This window comes from Ranitomeya variabilis, chromosome 3, assembly GCF_051348905.1.
Source record: "Ranitomeya variabilis isolate aRanVar5 chromosome 3, aRanVar5.hap1, whole genome shotgun sequence".
Classification (NCBI taxonomy): domain Eukaryota; kingdom Metazoa; phylum Chordata; class Amphibia; order Anura; family Dendrobatidae; genus Ranitomeya; species Ranitomeya variabilis.
In genome coordinates this window covers 516576793-516589776 of record NC_135234.1, presented here as the reverse complement: position 1 = coordinate 516589776, position 12984 = coordinate 516576793, and the positions used below count along the sequence as shown (strand labels likewise).

The following is a 12984-nucleotide window of genomic DNA, read 5'->3' as shown; positions in this document are numbered from 1 at the left end:
GTTATCACTGACTACCTTGCCTGTCTCAAGATGTACACTGCCCAGCCATGACTGAGTTTGTTGCTGTACTCGGCCAGTACTTCCGCGGCGTGTTTGTTGTCGCCCAAACACTTCATTTGTAACACAGCCTTCTGACGCTTACCACTAGCTGTTCGATAATGGGACACCTCGTGTGCAACACTGGCAGCCGCAGATGGAGTGGTCGTGCGACTGCGCTCTGTGGACGAGCTTTCGCTTCAGGAGGTGGAGGAGGAGGAGGGGTGGCGAACGCCTACAGCCAACTGTTTCCTAGACTGTGGGCTAGGCAGAACTGTCCCACTATGGCTGTCCCCTGTGGATCCTGCATCCACCACATTAACCTAGTGTGCCGTGATGGACACGTAACGTCCCTGGCCATGCCTACTGGTCCATGTCCACGTTTGGTAGTTAGTCCAGGCTTGCAAGTGCATGCTGTTTAAATGTCTAAGCATGCACGTTGTATTTAAATTTTGAAGATTCTTCCCTCTGCTAAAGGTCTTTGAGCATTTCTTACAGATAACTTTTGACTGATCATTCGGATCTTGGTTAAAAAATTCCCACACTGCACTCTTCCTACTATGGAATACCTTTTCAGGCATTGCACGCTGTGCTACTTTTACCGGATGGCCACGCTGTCCTAAAACTGTTTTTGTTTTTGACAAACGTTTTTGGCCTGATACGGGCCTGCCAGATGACAGCTGTTGCAATGTAGATGGCTGCTGCGGATCATCCTCCTCCGCTTCTGAGCTATTGGCAGCGGCACCCTCTTCCCCCAATGGCTGCCAATCTGGGTCAACAACTGGGTCATCTATCACCTCCTCTTCAATGTCATGTGAACCTTCCTCTGTGTCAACGTGTAAGGTGCTATAGCGTTCGGGACGGGGCTCCATAGTCTCATCAGGGTCAGATTCTGGCTCAGTACACTGTGAGGGCAATGTAGTGATCTGAGTCAATGGAACAGCATAATAATCTAGCTGTGGCTGTGCATCAGTGCACTCCATGTCCGATTCATCTTGTAATGGGCAGTTAACAATTTCCCTTTCTAACCCAGGCACGGTATGTGTAAAGAGCTCCATGGAGTCACCTGTAGTGTCGCCTGACGCATCCTTCACTTTTGGTTTGGGTGAAGGACACAAGGAAATGTCTTGTTCCTGACCGGGAGCATCCACTGACGACTTGCTGCTTTTATATTTTGAACTTTCTGAAGAGGAGGCGAAAGAGCTAGAGGCTGAGTCAGCAAGGAAAGCCAAAACTTTTTCCTGCTGCTCTGGCTTTAAAAGCTGTTTTCCTACTCCCAGATAAGGGAGCCTTTGAGGCCTTGTGTAGCCAGACGATGACGCTGGCTCAACACCTCCAGCCTTAGGTGCTATTGTGCTTTTGCCACTACTACCAGATGCACCACCTTCACCACCATCAGTACCAGCTGGCAACCACCGCCTACGGGCTCTTCCACCAGACTTCCTCATTTTTTTGGAAAATCTAACCAAAATAACAACTGTTATATGGTACTGTAAAACAAGGTAGAAGGTGTATATAAACTTGTTGAGAATTTAAATCTCCCTTTTTTTTTGGGGAGACTAAACCAAAACTCAGGCCCTGTGCATAAAACAACACAATGTAAGTGGCAGAAAGTGGCTGGCTGATATATGACAAACTAACAGGACTGAAGTATATCCACTTTGTGAGAATTTGAATCTCATTTTTTTTGGGGGGAGACTGAACCAAAACTCAGGCCCAGTGTATATAACAACGCAATCTAAGTGGTAGAAAGTGGCTGGCTGACATACGACAAACTAACAGGACTGAAGTATATCCACTTTGTGACAATTTGAATCTCCTTTTTTGGGGGGGAGACTGCACCACAACTCAGGCCCAGTGTGTAACACAACACAATGTAAGTGGCAGAAAGTGGCTGGAAGATATATGAAAAAATACAAGGACTGTAGTACAATTTCAATCTCCCTACAATGATCTCCTGACGAAGCCTTAGTGGCGAAATGCGCGTTGAGGTGCCCACCAGCGTGACAGCAGGGGAGATACACCAGCTTTACCTATGGCCACAGGTACTACATGAATATTTGTTCATGCTATGACCAGTTGTGACTCTTTCACAAGTTGGTGACTATACTTAGGTATAGGCTTACATAAGTTCCACTATTTGTGTATTGTGTTAGGGACTTATGCTATACTAGATTGTGGCCCGATTCTAACGCATCGGGTATTCTAGAATATGCATGTCCCCGTAGTATATGGACAATGATGATTCCAGAATTCGCGGCAGACTGTGCCCGTCGCTGATTGGTCAAGGCAACCTTTATGACATCATCGTCGCCATGGCAACCATTATGACATCTACGACGATACTGTGCCCGTCGCTGATTGGTCGAGGCCTGGTGGCCTAGACCAATCAGAGACGCGGGATTTCTACGTCGATACTGTGCCCGTCGCTGATTGGTCGAGGCCTGGCGGCCTAGACCAATCAGAGACGCGGGATTTCCAGGACAGACAGAAAAACCCTTAGACAATTATATATATAGATTAACTAGATTGTGGCCCGATTCTAACGCATCGGGTATTCTAGAATATGCATGTCCCCGTAGTAAATGGACAATGATGATTCCAGAATTCGCGGCAGACTGTGCCCGTCGCTGATTGGTCGAGGCAACCTTTATGACATCATCGTTGCCATGGCAACCATTATGACATCTACGTCGATACTGTGCCCGTCGCTGATTGGTCGAGGCCCAGGCGGCCTCGACCAATCAGAGACGCGGGATTTCCAGGACAGACAGAAAAACCCTTAGACAATTATATATCTACTAGACTGTGGCCCGATTCTAACGCATCGGGTATTCTAGAATATGCATGTCCCCGTAGTATATGGACAATGATGATTCCAGAATTCGTGGCAGACTGTGCCCGTCGCTGATTGGTCGAGGCAACCTTTATGACATCATCGTCGCCATGGCAACCATTATGACATCTACGTCGATACTGTGCCCGTCGCTGATTGGTCGAGGCCTGGCGGCCTCAACCAATCAGAGACGCGGGATTTCCATTATGACATCATCGTCGCCATGCTGTGCCCGTCGCTGATTGGTCGAGGCCTGGCGGCCTCAACCAATCAGAGACGCGGGGTTTCCATTATGACATCTGCGTCGATACTGTGCCCGTTGCTGATTGGTCGAGGCCTGGCGGCCTCAACCAATCAGAGACGCGGGATTTCCATTATGACATCTGCGTCGATACTGTGCCCGTCGCTGATTGGTCGAGGCCTGGCGGCCTCGACCAATCAGAGACGCGGGATTTCCAGGACAGACAGACAGACAGACAGACAGACAGACAGACAGACGGAAAAACCCTTAGACAATTATATATATAGATATATATAATTGTCTAAGGGGTACTTCTGTCTTTCTGTCCTTCTGTCACCGTTATTCGTTCGCTGATTGGTCTCGGCAGCTGCCTGTCATGCAGCATCAATAGTAAAAATATGCATATTAAAAATAATAATAATAAAAAAAAACCTGCTATACTTACCCTCCGCCGCCTTTCTCGCTCCTCGCCACGCTCCCCGGACCGCTCCATTACAAGCGTCAGCTTGCGGTGAGGTCCCGTCCCAGGGCTGGTGTGCAGCAAGGACCTGCCGTGACGTCACGGTCATGTGACCGCGACATCTTCATAGGTCCTGCTCCCACCAGCCCTGGCACTTGCAATGGAACTCGGCTTCAGGAAAATGGCCGCCGCGATCTCGATCTGCGCACGCGCGGCATCCCGCGGCCATTTTCCTGAAGCCGAGCACTACCATCTGCACAGGATCCCAGGAAGAGGAGAGGCGGGACGCAGAGGAGCAGCGACAAGAATGGTGAGTATGATACACTATAAGAGGCCCTCGGATCGTTAGGTGAGTATGTTTATTTTTTATTTTTTGGACCTGTCACATACGTGCCTCGGTAATATACTACGTCACTAGGCAATATCCTACGTGGCTCTGCTGTATACTACAAGGCTGGGCAATATACTACGTGGCTGGACAATATACTACAAGGCTGGGCAATATACTACAAAGCTGTGCAATATACTATGTGGCTCTGTGCAATATACTACGTAGCTGCGCAATATCCTACGTCGCTGTGCTGTATACTATGTAGCTGGGCAATAGACTACGTGGCAGGGCAATATACAAAGTGGCAGGGCAATATACTACGTGGCAGGGCAATATACTACGTGGCAGGGCAATATACTACGTGGCAGGGCAATATACTACGTGGCTGGGCAATATACTACGTAAATGGGCAATATACTACGTGGACATGCATACTCTACAATACCCGATGCATTTGCATCGGGCCACCATCTAGTATAGATATATATATACTAGATTGTGGCCCGATTCTAACGCATCGGGTATTCTAGAATATGCATGTCCACGTAGTATATGGACAATGATGATTCCAGAATCCGCAGCAGACTGTGCCCGTCGCTGATTGGTCGAGGCAACCTTTATGACATCATCGTCGCCATGGCAACCGTTATGACATCTTTTTTTTGCAGGGACAGTGGAGGCTATATTTTTGTGCATCAGCTCTGTAGCTTATTAGGCTGCCTTATAAGGCTCCCTAATAGCTGCATTGCTGTTTGCACGCTGCTGTGCAAACCAACTGCTTTTTTAAAAGCAAAAATCCTGTTGCTCCTTTCTGCACAGTTATCTTGTTTATTTGTCCACACTTTTGTGTGCAGCAGTCCTTTTTATTGCTGCCATACTTGCCTGAGATCATTAAAACCTATGAATTTATACTTCCAAATATATAAAAAAACTCCCAAAAACATCAATCGATGTATTCACATTTTACCTATCGCCACATAGCCCTAGATTTGCCACAACATAATAATGTTGCTTAGTGCATCCTGGGCTATATAGATTGAAGAGGAGACCAAATAATAGTCTGTACATATATAACGGAATATAGCAAATTTTGTTATATATATATATATATCAAAATAATACGTAAAATCATATGGACAAGTCAAATACTGTGAGCAAGTACAAAGAAGGCAATCCAAGACAAAACAACAACATCCACCATAGTGGGACTAGCCGGGGGTGCCAATAAGCCAAAGGTACTAGAGATGGAACACATGAAAAACCTCAATGAGAGGAAACATAAATATACCTATGGTGAAGTATATAGATAGCTGAGACCAGGGATATCAAATTATATCTACACAAGTGGAGAAACTATACCAACATATCATCATCTATATATATAATTGTCTAAGGGTTTTTTTGTCTGTCTGTCCTGGAAATCCCGCGTCTCTGATTGGTCGAGGCCGCCAGGACTCGACCAATCAGCGACGCGGGATTTCTACGTCGATACTGTGCCCGTCGCTGATTGGTCAAGGCCCAGGCGGCCTCGACCAATCAGAGACACGGGATTTCCAGGACAGACAGACAGAAAAACCCTTAGACAATTATATATATAGATGATGATATGTTGGTATAGTTTCTCCACTTGTGTAGATATAATTTGATATCCCTGGTCTCAGCTATCTATATACTTCACCATAGGTATATTTATGTTTCCTCTCATTGAGGTTTTTCATGTGTTCCATCTCTAGTACCTTTGGCTTATTGGCACCCCCGGCTAGTCCCACTATGGTGGATGTTGTTGTTTTGTCTTGGATTGCCTTCTTTGTACTTGCTCACAGTATTTGACTTGTCCATATGATTTTACGTATTATTTTGATATATATATATATATATATATATATAACAAAATTTGCTATATTCCGTTATATATGTACAGACTATTATTTGGTCTCCTCTTCAATCTATATAGCCCAGGATGCACTAAGCAACATTATTATGTTGTGGCAAATCTAGGGCTATGTGGCGATAGGTAAAATGTGAATACATCGATTGATGTTTTTGGGAGTTTTTTTATATATTTGGAAGTATAAATTCATAGGTTTTAATGATCTCAGGCAAGTATGGCAGCAATAAAAAGGACTGCTGCACACAAAAGTGTGGACAAATAAACAAGATAACTGTGCAGAAAGGAGCAACAGGATTTTTGCTTTTAAAAAAGCAGTTGGTTTGCACAGCAGCGTGCAAACAGCAATGCAGCTATTAGGGAGCCTTATAAGGCAGCCTAATAAGCTACAGAGCTGATGCACAAAAATATAGCCTCCACTGTCCCTGCAAAAAAAAGGTGGTGTTGGGCAGTGGAAATCGCTGCAGCACAAGCAGTTTGGGGGTTAATCTTCCCTCCCTAACTATATCCCTTCTTCTGATGAAGCTGCAGCAACCTCTCCCTATGCTAAGATCGGCAGAAGTAAGATGGCAGTCGGCGTGCACGCCCCTTTATAGCCCCTTTGACGCCGCAGAAAGCAAGCCAATCACTGTCATGCCCTTCTCTAAGATGGTGGGGACCGAGACCTATGTCATCACGCTGCCCACACTCTGCGTCCTCCTTCATTGGCTGAAAAATGGCGCTGAAAGCGTCATATGAAACGCGACTTTTGCGCGCAGATCGGCGACCTCATGGCCGATTCCACACTAGGATCGGATCGGGTTTCATGAAACCCGACTTTGCCGAAAGTCGGCAACGGGCACAGTCAAGCAGCAAAATGGCCGTTCCTTACTCCCCGCAGTCAGTGCCCGGCGCCCGCTCCATACTCCCCTTCACTCAGCGCTCACACAGGGTTAATGGCAGCGGTAACAGACCGCGTTATGCCGAAGGTAACGTACTCCCTTACCGCTGCTGTTAACCCTGTGTGTCCCCAACGTTTTAGCTAAGTCTTCTGGGTAATTTCGCAATGCAACCTGGGAACGGAAGATGACGGCAGCCGCGTGCGGCTCGGTGGAGCTTCGGTGGATCCCAGTGGGTGAGTATATCACTATTTTTTATTTTAATTATTTTTTTTAACAGGGATATGGTGCCCACACTGCTAAATACTGCGTGGGTTGTGTGATATACTGCGGGGGCTGTGCTATATACTATGTGGCCAGTGTTATATACTACATGGGCAGTGTGATATACTGCGGGGGCTGTGTGATATACTGCGGGGGCTGTGCTATATACTACATGGGCAGTGTTATATACTGCGTGGGCTGTGTGATATACTGCGGGGGCTGTGCTATATACTACATGGGCAGTGTGATATACTGCGGGGGCTGTGTGATATACTGCGGGGGCTGTGCTATATACTACATAGGCAGTGTGATATACTCTGGGGGCTGTGTGATATATTGCGAGGGCTGTGCTATATACTACATGGGCAGTTTGATATACTGCAGGGGCTGTGTGATATACTGCGGGGGCTGTGCTATATACTACATGGTCAGTGTTATATACTACGTGGGCTGTGTGATATACTGCGGGGGCTGTGCTATATACTACATGGGCAGTGTTATATACTACGTTGACTGTGTGATATACTGTGGGGGCTGTGCTATATACTACATGGGCAGTGTTATATACTGCGGGGGCTGTGTGATATACTGCGGGAGCTGTGCTATATACTACATGGGCAGTGTGATATACTGCATGGGCTGTGTGATATACTGCGGGAGCTGTGCTATATACTACATGGGCAGTGTGATATACTGTGGGTGCTGTGTGATATACTGCGGGAGCTGTGCTATATACTACATGGTCAGTGTTATATACTACATGGGCTGTGTGATATACTGCGGGGGCTGTGCTATATACTACATGGGCAGTGTTATATACTGCGTGGGCTGTGCTATATACTACGTGCCCTGTGTTATACACTGCATGGCCTGTGTTATATACTGCGTGGCTGCTATATACTGCGTGGGCTGTGTTATATAGTGCGTGGGCTGTGTTATGTACTGCATGGCCTGTATTAATGCATCGCGTATTCTAGAATATGTATGTATGTATATATCAGCCACATAGTATATAGCACAGGCCACGTACTATTTGTCTGCTATATACTACATGCCTCCTATATACTACGTTGCCTGTGCTATATACTATGTAGCTGCTATATACATACATACATACTGTCACGGGGAGACTAGGTGAGCGAGAGCTAACAACCCGAGCCTCTGCAATTTCCCTCAGACTAGGGAAATCTTGACTGACCCTCTACCTGGAGTTTACACTGATGGTGTGCATGTCCAGGCCTCGAACCTCACCCTGTCTCCTGTTTCAACCCTAGGCTGAAACCTCCGCCCACCACCCAGTGAAGAGGTAATACACCAATACCCACAGTTAGCACAGACAAGGATAAAGGAAAATATACACCATGCCGCAGTCACTCAGGAAAACACTATAAATGTGCAGGGCAAAATAAATACAAATATAGGAAGGAGTAAATAAGACTAAGGAAAATACACCACCAGCAACGAATCTCCAACCACCAGCTCTCCACTCCAGACCGAGATAACAACGCACAAGACAGAAGCTATAATCGGCGACGCCCAATGATCAGGAGAACTATTTAAAGGCAATGGGCATGGCCCAGCTTCCAATCCGAGGATAAGGTAAATTAACCCCAGAACAGCTAGACAAAATCTAGCCGATGCCAATGAGCAAATAGTGGTCAAAAGCGGAATTACCACTGTCTGTCGAACGACCTGGTCTGAACAGCGTCCGAAATGACACATACATATTCTAGAATACCCGATGAGTTAGAATCGGGCCACCATCTAGTTGTATGTAAGGGTCCCCCAGACTGGTGTTCCACTGGTTGGGCCCAGTCCTTTTGTCTGCCTTTATTCACACTGAGGTCAACATTGACACATGGTAAGGTTTTACTATTAGACAGTTTAGGACCGTCCCGATCAGAGTTACCTTGTCGTGGTGGGATGGCTTTTGTGGTATTTTTGATCAAAAACAGTGTTACTAAAACCTCTGTGTTATTTAAATGCACTTTTTGCTTTTTATTTACTCAGTTACAGCAGGGTTTTTGCTCATTTTTTCTCTTGTAGGTTTTATATGAGTAAATATACTGTACATGTTCTGTGATACCCCTTTGTTACTCCTTATAAAACATACTGCATTATACCTAATGCAGGCCCTCAGTAACTTGAAGAAAACATCCTTTTGATGTTGGAGTGTAAATGTTTTTTCTTTAAGTGTTTCTTTAATTACTACATTATAGAATACCACAAAATTACACAAAATTCTATTCTCTATTTACAGGGTGCCATGGTGGAAAAACGGATTCTGGCTAAAGTGCATAGTAAATTTATTGTTTCTTTGGCATATGCGTTCCAAACAAAGAATGACGTCTGCTTAGTAATGACTCTGATGAATGGAGGTGACCTGCGGTAAGTTGTACAATTTATGCTGTAGAACATCCAGTTTACTTTGCTATATCAGCACTTTATTAAAGGAATTAAAGACAGATTTGTTGTTTTTTCGTTCTGTAGAGTACTATGAGACTTGTAAAAACATGCAATACTCATTCACGCCATGGCCTTTTTTCATTTTAATTGTTCCTCCCTTTCTTCCAAGAGCTATAAATTTGTATTTTTCAGTCTATATAGCCATATGACAGGTTTTTTTCTATGGCACAAGTTGTACTTTTGAATAACACCATTAATTTTACCACATAGTGTACTAGAAAACAGGAAAAAAAAATCCAAGTGAGTTAAAATTGCAAAAAAAGTGATACTGGCTATATGGTTCTCCAGGTCAGTATGCATACACAGATACCAAACATGTATAGCTTTTTTTATTAAGTGATGCAAAAAAAAAAAAAAGGACATTTGTAAGAATTTTTTTAGTTTTTGCTGCCTTTTTTCAGGATCTGGGAGTGTCTGAGGGTTTATTTTTTGCATCCTAAGCTGAAGTTTTTACTGATACCGTTTTGGTATAGATAAAATGTTTTGATTGCATTTTTGCAGCGTTGGGGCAGCCAAAAAACTTTAATTCTGTAGTTTTGATTTTTTTTCTTGTTACGACATTTACTAATCGGATTAATTTATTTTATATTTAGATAGATCGGACATTTCTGAATGCAGCTATACCAAATATATGTATTTTTTTATTATTTTATTTTCAATGGGGAAAAAGGGCTATGATTTTAATGTTTGTGTATTTTATATTTTTTCACATTTTTAAAAACTTTTTTTCACTTTTTGCTGGATGTTAGAGGCACATGATGTCTGATTGATTAACTCAGCTGTCATGTAAGGGCAAAGACGCAGGCTTGGCTTGTGAGCCCGCATGAAAGGCAAAGATATGACATACAGTATGACGTACCTTTAGGGGTTATTAAAGGGTTGTCAGCTGGACCCTTTCACTAGATGTGAAAACATAATGTCCCATGTAATATTCGCTATGTTTTTTAAAATAAAGGAGTCCTTGCAAGCCTAGTCAATATCTGTCATAAGAATATAAGAATGGTTCACAACAGGGTTATCCCATTGTCATCTTAAAATAATAAGATGCTAATACTGAAACAGGGGGAAGTCTCAAACGTTTAATTCAGTATTCACAAGTAGCGTAAATGCTATGTAATTAGAGCTGCATTTTTGCAGAAAAACCCCTCTGCAATTTTACTGTCCAAGAACAGTGGATGTGATTTCTTGAAAACTCCGTCCCACTGTGCATCTAAAGACGGTGCTGAACTGTGTGTTTTTTTTGTGAACTTCTCTATAGGCTTCTATGGAGATCCTAAAAACCTGCATGTATGAAAACACAAATTGGGTGGGGAGGCACCAAGAAAATCAGTCAATACGAATTTAAAAAAAATGCAATAAATTGAGTTGTTATTCCCACATACAGTGGGGAAAAAAGTATTTAGTCAGTGATCAATTGTGCAAGTTCTCCCACTTTTAAAGATGAGAGAGGCTTGTAATTGACATCATAGGTAGACCACAACTATGAGAGTCAAAATGAGAAAACAAATTCAGAAAATCACCTTGTCTGATTTATTTTGCAAAATATGGTGGAAAATAAGTATTTGGTCACCAAAAAACATGCAAGATTTATGGCTCTCACAGACTTGTAACTTCTTCTTTAAAAGGCTCCTCTGTCCTCCACTCATTACCTGTAGTAATGGCACCTGTTTGAACTTATCAGTATAAAAGACACCTGTCCACAACCTCAGTCAGTCACACTCCAAATTCCACTATGGTGAAGACAAAAGAGCTGTCGAAGGACACCAGAAACAGAATTGTAGCCCTGCACCAGGCTGTGAAGACTGAACCTGTAATAGGCAATCAGCTTGGTGTGATCAAATCAACTGTGGGACCAATAATAAGAAAATGAAAGACCTACAAGACCACTGATAATCCCCCTCGATCTGGGGCTCCACGCAAGATCTCACCCATGGGGTCAAAATGATCACAAGAACAGTGAACAAAAATCCCAGAACCACAAGGGGGACCTAGTGAATAACCTGCATAGAGCCGGGACCACCTTAACAAAGGCTACCATCAGTAACACACTACGCCGCCAAGGACTCAGATCCTGCAGTAACAGACATGTCCTCCTGCTTAAGCGAGTACATGTCCGGGCCCGTCTGAAGTTTGCTAGAGAGCATTTGGATTATCCAGAAGAGTATTGGGAGAGTGTCATATGGTCTGATGAAACCATTGTCTCACTGTTTGGTAGAAACAAAACTCTTCGTGTTTGGAGGAGACTGAATGCTGAGTTGCATCCAAAAAGTACCATAGCTACTGTGAGGCAACATCATGCTTTGGGGCTGTTTCTCTGCACAAGGGACTGTAATAACGTGCAGGTACTGAGTATGTCACCACGGAACAGACAGACCAACAGTTGAGGGGTTTAATAACAGAAATTAGGTTCTCCTCTTTCTCTCTCTCTTCTGGAGCGCAGCTGCACCCGGCTCTGCACGCTGCTCTTTCTCCTGCATGCGTCCCTTTCCCGCTCTCTGGCTGCTTCCTTCCTGTCCCAGTCTACAAGTCTCTCCCCTAGGGAACCTGCGGCACAGCTCAAAGGTTCCGGGCACAGAGCCGAGAAGGTAACCGCCCCCAGACTCTTCTCGTGCTTTTAACTCCTTACAGGACCAGGATGACTGATCCTTGTAAATGAAAGAATGAATGGGGCCATGTATCGTGAGATTTTTAATGCAAACCTCCTTCCATCAGCAAGGGCACTGAAGATGAAACGTGGATGGATCTTTTAGCATGATAATGATGCCAAGCACACCGTCAGGGCAATGAAGGAGTGGCTTCGTAAGAAGCACATGAAGGTCCTATTGTGGCCTAGCCAGTCTCCAGATCTCAGCCCCATAGAACATCTTTGGAGGGAGTTGAAAGTTTGTGTTGCTCAGCGAGAGGCCCAAAACATCATTGCTCTAGAGGATATCTGAATGGAGGAATGGGCCAACATACCACCAACAGTGTGTGCCAATCTTGTGAAGGCTTACAGAAAACATTTGACCACTGTCATTGCCAACAAAGGATAAATAACAAAATATTAAGGTGAACTTTTGTTAATGACCAAATACTTATTTTCCACCATATTTAGCAAAAAAATCTTGCCAAATCAGACAAGGAGCTTTTCTGGATTTGTTTTCTCATTTTGATTCTCATAGTTGTGGTCTACCTATAATGTCAATTACAGGCCTTTCTCATCTTTTAAGTGGGAGAGCTTGCACAATTGGTCACTGTCTAAATACTTTTTTCCCCACTGTATTGTACAATGGGTTTACTGCACTACGGCTAGTATCTGACAGTGGGATCCTGAACTACAGTGTTGAGACCCTTACTGATTTCTAGCACAAATAGCATTTCAGCAAAACGCCATTCAACAAATTCCGAAGGTGCTGGAATTCTTTACAAGCTTGTCAACCTCTTAGTGCTGGGTTTAGCAGGTATATTAATGAATAATAATAATTATTTAGATATAGAAACAATTATTATAATTGCATTATTTTTGAACAGTGCTACTGAATATACCTAGTTTAATGCACAAAAAGATCATAAATGATATTACTATAAAGTTACTATATTGTTGC

General features: G+C 43.9%; 1 protein-coding gene across 1 annotated transcript in view; it reads left to right on the top strand.

Annotated features, from left to right (window-relative positions):
• GRK1 (G protein-coupled receptor kinase 1) overlaps positions 1–12984 on the top strand; it is a 125299-nt gene that overhangs the window by 72191 nt on the left and 40124 nt on the right. Inside the window, exon 2 of the mRNA XM_077299693.1 lies at positions 9195–9322. Within this exon, the coding sequence (XP_077155808.1) occupies positions 9195–9322 (128 nt within the window). The remainder of the gene's footprint in view (positions 1–9194; positions 9323–12984) is intronic.